The 12,807-nt window shown below is 37.9% G+C and overlaps 1 protein-coding gene across 1 annotated transcript; it reads right to left on the bottom strand.

The window, feature by feature from the left end:
- Positions 1 to 3,177: 3,177 nt before the first annotated feature.
- Positions 3,178 to 12,240, bottom strand: LOC105935979 (serine/threonine-protein kinase Aurora-2). The gene is made up of 9 exons (XM_036152207.1): positions 11,890 to 12,240; positions 11,607 to 11,672; positions 8,626 to 8,953; positions 8,502 to 8,538; positions 8,224 to 8,415; positions 7,101 to 7,239; positions 6,845 to 6,993; positions 6,538 to 6,712; positions 3,178 to 3,902 (listed from the first exon to the last, which is right to left on the bottom strand). The coding sequence occupies exons 2-9, from the start codon at positions 11,667 to 11,669 to the stop codon at positions 3,720 to 3,722; spliced, it is 1,266 nt and encodes a 421-aa protein (XP_036008100.1). The 5' UTR covers positions 11,670 to 11,672; positions 11,890 to 12,240; the 3' UTR covers positions 3,178 to 3,719.
- Positions 12,241 to 12,807: the final 567 nt, after the last annotated feature.

Below are 12,807 nucleotides of genomic sequence, written 5' to 3'. Positions count from 1 at the left end.
TCCTCATTTACGTTTCTGAGCTTATCAATGCGCATTAACAAAATCCCCCTCCAAACCCCCCTCCATCACGGCCTCGTTTTCTCTCAACATGGGAATGAAACCGCACACCGAATTTAAAAATAACGCATTTAGATCTCCAGATCCACACATGGCCTGTTTATGAAAATTAATTTGACACGCTCCAGTCTTGAAAATTTCGATGTCTAAACTGAGAAAAGAAAAAAAAAAGAAAATCATAATTAAATAAGTGAGATTATCAAAGAGGAAAATGTGCATACAGACATTTTTCATTCTGTGCAATCCAATGGGTCCTGTGGAAATGTTATTTAAAAAAAACGTATGTGTAGTGTGTTATTGTGGTTTCAAAAAGATGGAATGTATATCTCAAAAGTGGTTATCATATATCGTGAAATTAATATTAAAGAATAAAGAAATAAGTGAAATTATATTGTAAAAAAAATGTGTGTGGTTTTATGTAAAACAAAAACGGTCAGAACATGTATTTTTTTTTCTCTATAATAAAATACCGAAAATGATGGTGATGGTAGGAGTCATATTTCATAATTCCGTTTAAAGAAATCGAGTTTCTCCGTTCAGTTTGGCTCCAGCTGTAAATCCGCCTGCTTTCGCTTGTATCTTTGGAGAACTTGAGAGCATGCATCTTTGCGCTTGGCCAGATTTTGCGCTGCAGGCGGGCATCAGGCCCCCCTGTTCATCCACTCTGCTGATTCCCTCCTGAGCATGCGGGCAACATCTGGACGAGCCGCTCATTTGTTTCCGGTCGGCTTCTCTTGCAGACGTGAGGAAATCACAGCGACTGCAAACGGATTTAACGAACAGTTGGGCTCCATCTTGCAGATTCAAGACCCCGTTCACGCGCAAAAGACATCCATTAAAAAAAAAAGACAGAAAGAAAATGTGCTTGTGTGTTTAAAGGGGTCCAACAGGCCCCTTCTCTTAATAAATGGTTAAGAATCCCAAATGTGAAGTCACTTCAAAGGAAATAATTTGAACAAAAATACGCATATCGAGTGCAAGGCTCATTTTCTTTATGTGTGAACTGTAAGACCAATTATTTTATCATATATCGACCTTAATAAATAGTCTGCACGCCCAGATGACAGACATGCCATCAAAAACAGATTCATAGCATATTGTCTTTTCATAATATTCTCCCTGACTTTTCCATTACATATCGTCTTAGGACGCCACCTAGCGGACTGAAGCATTAAATGCAACAAACGAGACAGTAGTTATGGTTTGTAATGACAAATTTGACGGAAACGCACTGAAGTGAACAAATTGTATTTTCGGATATAGATATATATATATATATATCTATATATCTATCTATATCTATCTAGATATATCTATATATCTATCTATATCTATCTAGATATATCTATATATCTATCTATATCTATGTAGATATATCTATATCTATCTATCTATATCTATATCTATCTATATCTATCTATATCTATATCTATATCTATATATATATAGATAGATAGATAGATAGATAGATAGATAGATAGATAGATAGATATACTTATAATATATTTCATTTTAGAGGAAAAACTATCAAGCCAACCTGCTTATCCAGAGAAAAAGTAAATTGCCCCCTTGTTAAACTATGAATTAACTGCGATTACTATAATTAGCTGACCTGCAGATACATTATTTAAACAGAACCCCTCTGATCACCGAAAGATTTTAAAAACCAATGCTGAGAATTTCTTTTGGGTTTTAAAAGGATGTTTTACATATTTGATGATCATTATTTTAGAGATTTAGTTAACGTCTGGTTAAAAAGAGGACTATTTGACTATTCGTATGGGGGGAAGGGGGGTTATTTTTTTTTCTAGACATCTCTTGGACTTATGTTTTGTTATACAGCTTTAGCACTGTGTGAGATTCGTTAACATTTATTCCACTAAAGTTTATCTGAAGCATTGATCTGTCTCCTTCTTGTCATTTGATTATTAAAAAAAACAGCAACATCTTAAATTCAAAAACAGAAAAACAAGTAAATCAGCAACCATCAGTCTGGAAAGGATTATAAATGCCATTTGTAAGATTTGGGACTCCAGCGAATCAAAGTGAGAGCCACAATCTACGCCTGGAGAAAACGTTTAGCAGTGGCGACCTTTCGCATGAGAGGCAGGTCAACAAAATTAGACAACTTCCACGGTCCAACAAGGAAGTCACAAAACAGCCCTGAACATCTAAAGCGCTGCAGACCTCACTTACGGTCAGATTTCAATATTTAGTAGTAAGGAGAGCCTGGGCAAAAATGGCCTGCAAGGGAGAGTCTTAAAGCCAAAGCCACTGACCAAAAACAATATAATGACTTCTTTAGGAATATCTGGATGTTCCCAAAGACTTCTGGGAAAATATTCTGTGAACAGTAACAGAAAAGCAAATGATTTTTAACAGTACATCTGGATATTACCCCCTCTTTATGATTTTATTTAATCAAAATCTTCCTCTAAAATGGTAGGGTTTTTTTTTTTTTGCTTGCAGGAAAATGTTTGAGTATGTCACATGGATTTTAGGAAAATCTGGACAGAGTAAAAACACCTTAGAGAAAATTTGTGACGAGGATCCAACATAAATCTTTTCATGGTTGTTATAAAACCATAATACAATACTTCCATCAAAAACGGACCATCACAGTCTAACTGAAGCAGTATTAGTTCAGACAGCTCACGGTGCCACTGTACGGACAAATCCTGAATTTCATAAAAGCTGAATAAAGCACTCCTATGAACAAGGAATCTGCAGAAAACAGATTGAAAAAAAAAATAAAAAAATTCAGTGACAATTTAAGATCTCAGGACCAATGATATGGCTGCAGCCTCACTCCAGCTGGACTGTACTGACTTTTTAAAGTGCCTTGAGATGACGTGTTGTGAATTGCTGTTATATAAATAAAATTGAAATTACCCTGTCCAACCTTAGTCGCTGGAGGCCAACTGGCTGGAACAAATAATGATGAAACTTAAAAAGGCTTCAGATTCGCTCATCCACCAATGAGTGACGCCTTCAGGCTCGATTTGTGAGTCCCTTTCTGAGGGAGACTAAAATACACACAAGGCCGTTTCAGCAGCTTTTTCCTTCAATGCAATTGTTAAGGATTTTTAAATATTTTGGTAAAGCCCTATAACAAAGCCCATCTCATTAACCAAGTTTGCTTTTATTTGTTAAAAAAGACAAAAAAATGCATCTGTGGATTTTATCTTTAAAAATAAACCACATATACTAACTCACGTAGACAATCAGTCATTTACGGTCTAATATTTCCACAGAATAGAAACTTAAAGCCACTAAAACCTCAGACGGGCTTCAGTTTTTTTGTGTTTCTTTAGCGCCCTCTCCTGGGCACTTCTGGATAAAACAGTCAATTAACTTTATCATCGAAGAACTCCCTGGTTTCCTCCTAATTTCCACATTTCACGTTGAGGCATTTAACAAAATCTTAATAAAATTCCCATAATTACAGAAAAACTGAAATATTTACAGACGAAACAACACATTTAAGAAGAAATCTGAGACGAGACGATAACATGTTAGGGCTCAAGTATATGCAGACAGGAAAACGGGTGGTGGGGGGTACTTGATATGACTGTTTCAACGTCAAGGCAGTAGTAGCAGATTGTGAAAGATCAGCTGCATGTTGAGGTTCTGAGTGGACCTAGCCAGCTGTTGGGGGTGCATCACTGTCTGGACTCTTCCCTGCTCAGCGTTGTTTGCTTCTTGGATGATTTTTCAAGCACCCAGGGGTGAGATAGGACTCCCTGAATGGGCAGTCTGTGCATGGGGTTGTGCTTCAGCAGCTTGGCCACCAAGTCTTTAGCTCCAGCACTGATGTCAACCTCTGGAGGGTAACTGTACTCCACCTGTCAATGAAAGAAAACTCACGTTAGAGGCCACGATGTTCAGCAGATACCATTAGATCTGATACGACAGAACATTTCCTAGCTGTAGATGTAACAAATTGATAAAAAACATGAAGATCAGGATCCAGTTCAAACCAACAAGAGTTTCAATGCTAAACTTAAGAAACAAACAGGCATCGAGCCAAGTTAGGAACATCCATCTTCAATGGGTCAACCTGTTTTATACTGCGTAAAATGTTCAGCGTTGGAAAAATAAATTTGCTCCTGATGGATTTTGTCTGGTTTTCAGATGGACAGAATATGTTGAAGCAGTTGCCAAATATGTGGTTTGAGCTTAAGCAAAGTTCAGACAAATCTTGCACACTTTGAAACTCCAAACTTGCCCAGACTCAGTTTTAATTATTCCAGCATTTTTATAACATTCTGCACTCAAAAGTGCAGAATATTCTCCTTAACTTTCAAAAGAATCATGAAAATAAGCCGTGTTAAAGTTTCTTTTGGGCTTTTTCAGAGACGTCTTTTGGCCACGTTAATAAAAAGAAAAAAAAACTTTGATCAGCTCCATTTCAATATGCGCAACATGACTAAAACACACAATGGATCTTCCCAAAATAAAGCATTATGAAAGAAAGGTTTGTTTTCTGAGGTACCTTTTCTTTATTTGTAAAACTTAAAGCAGAACCTTTGAGAACCATATTCAGTTTAAAACCATCAAGAGTTTATTGGTCAAAGAAGCTGTGAAGTTGCAAAATTTTAAAGGTGCAAATGTGACAAATCAAAGATACATGATTTGCTTTCAGTTTTTTTTTTAACATCTGTATAATAAAGATGTCTGGGGAAAATATGATTCTGATTATTTTCATACAAGTTGTGCAAACAGGAAAATCTGGAAAGTAAAAAGTGTTCCATACTCATCATTCTGTCCAAATGTAGGAAATTGACTAATCAAATTTCTTACCCTTCCAGACTTCAAGTACATATGAGAAAATAAGGGATGCAAAGGTCAAACTCATTTTCAAAATTTAAACTTGCTTTCTGGACTTCCTCTTCTGGTATGCCCGAGTAGAGACGCTTGCAGACTGCGCTCTGACCACAGTATATCTTAAACTGCCTGTTGCAAAAATATAAATCCATCTATTTATCTAGAAGACACGATCATAACGACATCTTTATGAAAGACAACCAGAAAAGAACAGGAAGCGGGGATAGGCGATGATACGAAGATGACGCAAAGGCTAGATGCTAGCTTAGCTTAGAACGGCACTTGGAGTGAAATGCTAACGCTAACAGAAATGCTAATGCTAACAGATCCAGAAATTTCAAGGAGAGTCTGAAAACGCACAACGAGACATCTTGGAGTCTCCAACACGGACGGAGGCTTCATCTGGAGAAATAAAATGAAGAATCGACACATAGGAGGAGAAACTGAACGCTATGGAGGAGAGAGTGAAGACGGAGGCACACGGCATGAAAGAGTAACTTATTGCAACTTGCTTTTTGTTCAGAGGAAATTTAGAACAAATACGTGGATGAAATGTACGCAAAAGATTATAGGCATGGTTAGAAAAAGTATCAAAGCTCCTCAATCTATATCCATGGCCACAAAAGCTTTGGATATAATAGATTTTTCACCTAGGTAGCATGATTCAAGTCTGGCAATATAAGACTTTAATTTTTATTGATGACGTGTTTGAAGGGGAGATTCTGAAATCATTTGGTCTGATTCAAGAGAAATCCGGGTGGATTTCAGCAAACTATTACAGATTTTTGCAGTTGACAAGTTACCTGATGTCCCGTACAGAGTGGACTCTTCTATCTATTGATTTAGATATGTTATCTATAAAAGATTACTAATGAGAAAAAATTTGAAAAAACAGTGTCAAATCTACATAAATGTTTACAGTCATGTATGTCGGGGGGCCTCCAGACATAAAGTAAAGGTGGGAACTAGAAATGAATGCTGTGACTAAGAATGGACATAAACTAACAACCCAACGTGGGAAGAATTTTATAGGAAGGTAATTATTAGGTATTTCAGAACTCCATTCATTCAAAAGATGAAAGGTTAAAAACACATTTGCTCTGGAAACAATGTGGACTAATTGGAGATCACACTCATGCCTTTTGGGATTGCCCAAAAAATAAAAGCTTCTGGGAAGGAATCAGAGAGGAAATTTCAAATATTTTAACCCCCTTGTCTTTGTCGTGGGAGTGATTAAGTAAATCCCGAGTGATTTAAGTGAAGAAAAACAGTACTCGTTTGGAGTCCTTGAACTTAGAGCTGACATTACGGCTTGTAAATTTAAGTTATTTATGTGTGCGTGAACAGTAGAGAAAAAAAAAATGACTGGGATTTCATCTCACAGAGATGTTCAGATGTTCTTGTTCAACTGTTTTGTTTGGTTGTACTGGAAATTGATGTTTGTGAGTTAATGTACTAAATATTAAGTTTGAATTGAGAAACGAACATCTCTATAAATAATAAAATACAGTCTTGTTAAAAAAAGAAACTCGCTTTCTGCTGGACTACATCATAGAAATGGATCTTTTCACCTGAACAAAAACTTTAAAACAGTTTACAGCTCACAAATTTGAACTCTGCTTTATAAACAAGTTATTTTATCCAAACTCTTACCCTAGAAATCCTGCGATAGGTTTCGTCGTGAGTCTTCGCTTCAAACGGAGGTTTTCCAATAAGAAACTCATAGCAGAGGACACCCAGACTCCACAGGTCCACCTTCTCGTCGTGAGTTTTGCCCTCGATCATCTCTGGAGGAAGGTAGTCCAGCGTTCCACACAGAGTGGACCTCCTGCATGGAGAGAGGGACTCACAAAATTATAATTCATATTTTGTAAAGTAAATTGCATTTAAAATAAAGAAATATAAACAAAAGAATAACTACAGATTAGGTTAAGAAACAGTGTGGGGAACATGCATGTACCTGGAAGAAGGCGTGTGAACAGACCAACCAAAATCAGCAATCTTCAGCTCCCCGTTACCACCCAGCAACAGGTTCTCTGGTTTGATGTCTCTGTGGATCACATTCTTAGTATGACAGTAATGGAGAGCATCTGCCAGCTCCATGACGTACTAAAAAACAAAAACAGAAGCAACAAACTGTTACATGTCTGCAAACTTTAATTCAACCACATGTGAATCTTTGTAAACAGTGACTAGCTGGTATTTGGGATGCTTACCGTCGCACTTCTGTCCTCAGGAAATCTGCCGCAGCGCTGCAACTCGCTGTACAGCTCTCCTCTGGGAGCGTACTCCAGGATCAGATACACACGAGAAGCATCGTGGAAATAGCCGTAGAGGCGCAGGATGTTAGGGTGTCTGCAGAAAAGAAATATGTGCAATACCATGCGTCAAAATGAGAAAACTATACAGACTCGATAAAAACAAATGCAGTTTTAAGGTTGTTGTTTTTTTACAGAATACGATAGAAATCTCCTTTATTGTCCCTCAGTTGGAAAAGTCAGGTGTACAAGCAGCAGAGTGAAAGGCAAATTGTCAGACTGATCAGACTACAATTAAATGTCTAATCATCTCTGGATTAATGTCTTTTGAATCGTTACAGTTTTATGTCACTGTGAATAATTTATCTTAATATTCTCAGTCAGCACATTGCTCTTTTAATACAAGGAGACGCTCTCATTTCTGAAAAGTTTATTTGTGCTGCTCTTCGTTTTTATTCCAACGGCAGCTTTTTAGGAGGCGCAGAAAATCTTTCAGAGGAAGCTGTAGACACGCTGTCAGGAATGTTACTGTTCCACTCAGTTATGCTAATTTAATGTTGTTAATGTTGGGTGAAGCCAAATTCTGGCAAAAATATGAATGAACCAATTATTTCAATACCTCCCACCATCCCATCATTAACTGCAAATGTTCATTATAGCCAATTAACGCTTTAATTGAGTATGGTTAAACAAGAACAACATAATTTAACCAACAATAATCTTGATAATATTAATCTTGATTTGTTTATCTTTTCATAAACAATAAAAAGGCATCTCTGAATAAAAGCTTTATCCCAAATGTCTCACGGTCACATTTGGGATAAATGTCTACAACTGTAGATAAATATGAGAAACGGCTGAAAAATAACTTCCTGTTGTACATAAGAGTATAACTCTAACGCAACATAAATCATCTTGATATAAACAATATAGTCTCAGTTAAAAATCAATATTTTTAAGATTTATAAATTGCTCCGCCCTACTCAGGCGAGTGAATTTTATAGAACTCACAGCTTCATTAGGGTTTTAACCATTTTAATTTTTGATTACCCTTGTTTAGTTCAATTTTAAAGCAGCTTACCTTAGATGAGACTGGATCTCCACCTCTCTCCTCAGCTGGTGCTCCACCCCCGCCTTCTCCAGCTGCTTCTTGAAGAGCACCTTCAGGGCCAAGATGAACTTGGTTTGTCGCTCTCTTGCCAGGTAGACATTGCCAAACTTGCCCTTTCCTAAAGGACGGCCAATGTCAAAATTTTCCAAGCTCCATGGTGTCCTATGTGAAAAACAGTGATATAATTCTAGTCTTATTTTAACCTTGAAGATTGCGTAATGCATGAAGAGTATTTAGATTATGCATACTTAGAGGATGACCCCTGTCTGTTCTTGGCAGGATTGTCTAAAACACCAAACAGCCATTTTAATATTCAGATTTTAATATTCCAAACACTGAAGATTTTCTAGCCTAGCTCAGTGATGCACTCACTTTGCAGCTTCTCCTGCTTGGCCGGTTCCGACGGAGGCTTAGCCGAATCCGGGTTTCCACCGGGCATGTGCATCTTTGGCTGGTTATGCTGTGGTGCAGCGGTTACTTTCACAGTAGCTGGGTTTACATTCTGGTCACCAGCAGGAGTCTGCTTGGCAACTACGGAGAGGTGAGCTACGGGTTTCTGCTGACTAACGGGCCGCTGGATACGCTGCGGACCGTTCAACGCGCCCAGAACCCGCTGCTGCTGAGTCGGCGTGACCACAGCCTTCGGAACGACCTGAGACTGGTGAGACACGGGAACCCGCTTCGGACCATCACCATTTGACTGCAATGAGAGAAAAAAAACTGTTAGTTGTATTTATAGCAACTTCAAAGCTTTACTGGAGAAGGAGGCTTAAGATGTGAGGAGCTCTCTTTGTTTACATGGAAAATGTTTTTAAATTGTTGAATTTAGCTCTCTCTAGAGGTACAATACTTTTCAGACTATAAGGCACACTTAATATCTCCTCAAAAATTGATGGTGGGCTTTATATATGATTAAAGTTGTGCTTACTGACCGATTTTAGTGGTACAATGCACTCAAAAATCTGTTAAAATGTGTAAGTACGACTTTGGTTAGCAACTTAGCCGCTCCGCTAAATGGCCCCCACATACTCAGACGTAGTTCACTCTGTGGAGGTCTGCGCGTACAGGTACGTGCACAGCTACATTTTTACGACTTTTCTGTGGCAAGAAGTCTTTACATCAAACTGTTTTATATGTGACACCAAGCTTGATATACTGAGCTACTCCAAGCAGCTAGGTGTATCAAAAAGTGGGATCATCTGGAGACTGGCAGAAGGATATGGGTCTGTGGCTCCGATCTGAAAAGCACTGTGCATCCTGTACACGGTTTCACACTATAAACTTCTGGGCGGTAAGAAATCTTGTCATCAAATCGTTGTATATGTGACACCGAGCTAGATGCACTGAGCTGCTCACCATGAAGAGCCGTTAGGTTCATCATCGCATGGAGCAAATCTAAGCTCTAACGAGGCCTAGACTGAGGCTTGGAAGTCTACACTACTCCAGACATTTTCAGTTGAGAAAGCTTTCTGGATGGGAAGCGAAACATCTGTAGCTTCAAAATAGAAGCCCAGCGATTTATTTATTTTTTTAAACCTTTTTTTTTGGATTGATTGTTACCTGGATGACTGAGGATATTCGCCAGCATATCCTAAAAGTCTTCTAAAAGTCTAGTTTTCCAGACTCGAATGAGTAGATTTTTTTTTATCATTTGTGACATTTTGGTCGTTTTCAATTCAATTCATTTTTATTTATATAGCTTTTTTTCATGAAACATGTCATCTCAAGGCACTTTACAAATTCAATCAAATCATACAGATTGGTCAAAAAGTTTTGTATCCAAGGAAACGCAGTAGGTTGCATCAAAGTCTTAACAAGCAGCATTCACTCCTCCTGAAGAAGCGTAGAGCCACAGGGAGAGTCGTCTGCATTGTCCATGGCTTTGCAGCAATCCCTCATACTGAGCAAGCATGAAGCGACAGTGGAAAGAAAAACTCCCCTTTAACAGGGAAGGAAAACCTCCAGCAGAACCAGAACCAGGCTCAGTATGAACGGTCATCTGCCTCGACCGACTGGAGGTTAGAGAAGACTGAGCAGAGACACAATAAGAGAGACAAAAAAGCACAGAAGCACACATTGATCTAGGAATCTTTTCTACATTATATGGTAATAGTGGATGATCTGTCTTCCCTGGATGATGTCACAGCTAACAGAACGCCAGACCAGGTGAACCTACTATGAAGAAAAAAAAATTACAGAACAAAAAGGTAAAAGATGAAATAACAAGCAATGCAAATTGGAGAACAGCAGGAGAACTCAGCAGTGAGAGAAATAGTCCCTGATGTCCTCCAGCAGCCTAAAGCAGCTTAACTATAGAGGTAGCTCAGGGTAACATGAGCCACTCTAACTATAAGCTTTGTTAAGAAGGAAAGTTTTAAGTCTATTGTTAAAAGTTGACAAGGTGTCTGCCTCACGGACCAAAACTGGGAGTTGGTTCCACAGGAGAGGAGCCTGATAGCTAAAGGATCTGCCTCCCATTCTACTTTTAGAGACTCTAGGAACCACCAGCAGACCTGCAGTCTGAGAGCGAAGTGCTCTGTTAGGAACATACGGGGTAATCAGAGCTCTGATATATGATGGAGCTTGATTATTAAGGGCTTTATAAGTGAGAAGGATAATTTTAAATTCTATTCTTGATTTAACAGGAAGCCAATGAAGGGAAGCTAAAATTGGAGAAATATGATCCCTCTTGCTGATTTTCATTAGAACTCTTGCTTTTGTTTGAAATCAAAAAAATGTCCTATGTGGTTTTTAATCACCGGAGTGTTCCACAAACCGTGAAGCAGCACAGATACGTTTCTGCAGGTGGATTATGATTTTAATACAAGGTCCTTACAAAATTGCACAAGATAACTTCAAATTATAAATAGATGTTTTAAATGGCAGTTTGTAACCCAAGAAACCTTGATTTTTTGTTTTAAAAACCCAGGGGTTAGTGGGCAGTGACAAGATGTCCTTTTCAAAAAAAAAAAAAATCTTAAAATTTTTTTTAAATAAAGTTCTACAAGTTATTAAATAAAATCTAGGAACGAGACAAGAACGTACGTTTTGGTGTTGCAAACGAAAACCAACATGATTTAAATTTAATTGAAAACAAATAGCCCTTTTTTATTTCTCTGAAATACTAATGTTTCTTTTACATAAAGAAGAAAATGCAAAAAAAAAATTTCACAATTTATAATAGCCTCATGCATATTTGGGAAATAAAACAGCATTTATACAACTGCAAGAACCTGGAAAATGATTCTGCATCGTTTCTATCTGGAGATTCAACACATTTACATGAATCCAAATAATCAGCTAAAAGACATGTCATATTTATCTGCTTGAATGTCATCGGTAAACTGCATTACCATCATTTCTGGCCTTTGGGGTTTTGTGGCCTTTCCCACTCTGAGCGACGCTGAAGAGGCCATATCCTGTTAAGAAAAAAGGTTGATTGGCTAATCAATAGGAACTCCATTAAAACGCTTTTATTGATAACACTTAATTTTCTTTAAAAAGTGGACAGCTAAAGTATATACAGAAGATGACATCTTGCTTATCAACGACTGGTTAGCTTAGCGGCTAACGCTGTAAAAGCGATAGCCGCTATGATTCTCGTTAAATTGTTAATAATGAGCTAACATTCCTTACCTAAATGTGTTATTGCACAGGCTCCAAAAGCAACAGGACTCAGTTACCAAGAATAAAAGCAGCTCTAAAGCAGGCAATCCTACCCAGGCTATTTAGCAGCTACATCGACCAGCTAACGGTAGCCTCTGTTTGAGCTACAAATACTACAAGTAACACGCCGGGGAACGCTAAAGTGCGATACGCTTTACCAACAAAACACAGTCAACACCTTTGTAGTTGATGTGCTTTAAATAGCGGAAAATAAACCAACACAAAAAAACAAAGTCAACAAGACACGGAGTGCAAGTTCTCGCTGAAGGATAACACTTCGTTTAAACGCAGCCTGTTTGATTTCAAATTTCCCTGTTCAAAACCTTTAAATGAATCGATGCTTCTGATAGGCTACAGGGATGCCTTCCGTTCGGTTGTTATTGGCTGATGCGGCATTCTGAACGTCTGGAGCGTGACGTCATGACGTCCAATGGAGTCCTCAATACGCGGGAAACGTGGTCCAGAATGAACGCTTCACTAGAATCAAACGTGTAGGTCCACATTTCAGAGCTTTATGCACTGTTTTTTCCTTATAACTAATTAATGCAAGAATTATTAAAAGCTGCAACTTTTTCCACATTTGATTCACTGCTGTTTAAATGTTAGACTACATTACTCTGACATTAAATTCAACTAGGTTTACAAGCGTGGATAAAATTGCTGGCACCCCTCTGTTAATCAAAGAAAATCCCACACTGGTCACTGAAATAACTTGAAACTGACGTAAGCAATGATAAATAAAAAAAATAAAAAATTACTGAAATTTCTTTAGATTGTGTCTTTAAAGCTTTTGAAGCGATCAATACAGTCAAACAATTTCTGTAACTGTCCAGGAGACCTCTGCACCTCATAACTGGTTTTAAAAGGCATTCTAATTTTGAGAAATTT

This window comes from Fundulus heteroclitus, chromosome 20 (assembly GCF_011125445.2).
Source record: "Fundulus heteroclitus isolate FHET01 chromosome 20, MU-UCD_Fhet_4.1, whole genome shotgun sequence".
NCBI lineage: Eukaryota > Metazoa > Chordata > Actinopteri > Cyprinodontiformes > Fundulidae > Fundulus > Fundulus heteroclitus.
This window is presented reverse-complemented; position numbering and strand designations above follow the sequence as displayed.

Coding starts and splice junctions, on each gene's coding strand:
- LOC105935979 (XM_036152207.1), bottom strand. CDS start 11,669: ATGGCCTCTTCAGCGTCGCTCAGAGTGGGAAAGGCCACAAAACCCCAA. Junction 8,539..8,625: donor CAAGCAGGAGAAGCTGCAAA/GTGAGTGCATCA, acceptor TTGGTGTTTTAG/ACAATCCTGCCAAGAACAGA. Junction 7,240..8,223: donor GAGATCCAGTCTCATCTAAG/GTAAGCTGCTTT, acceptor TCTTTTCTGCAG/ACACCCTAACATCCTGCGCC.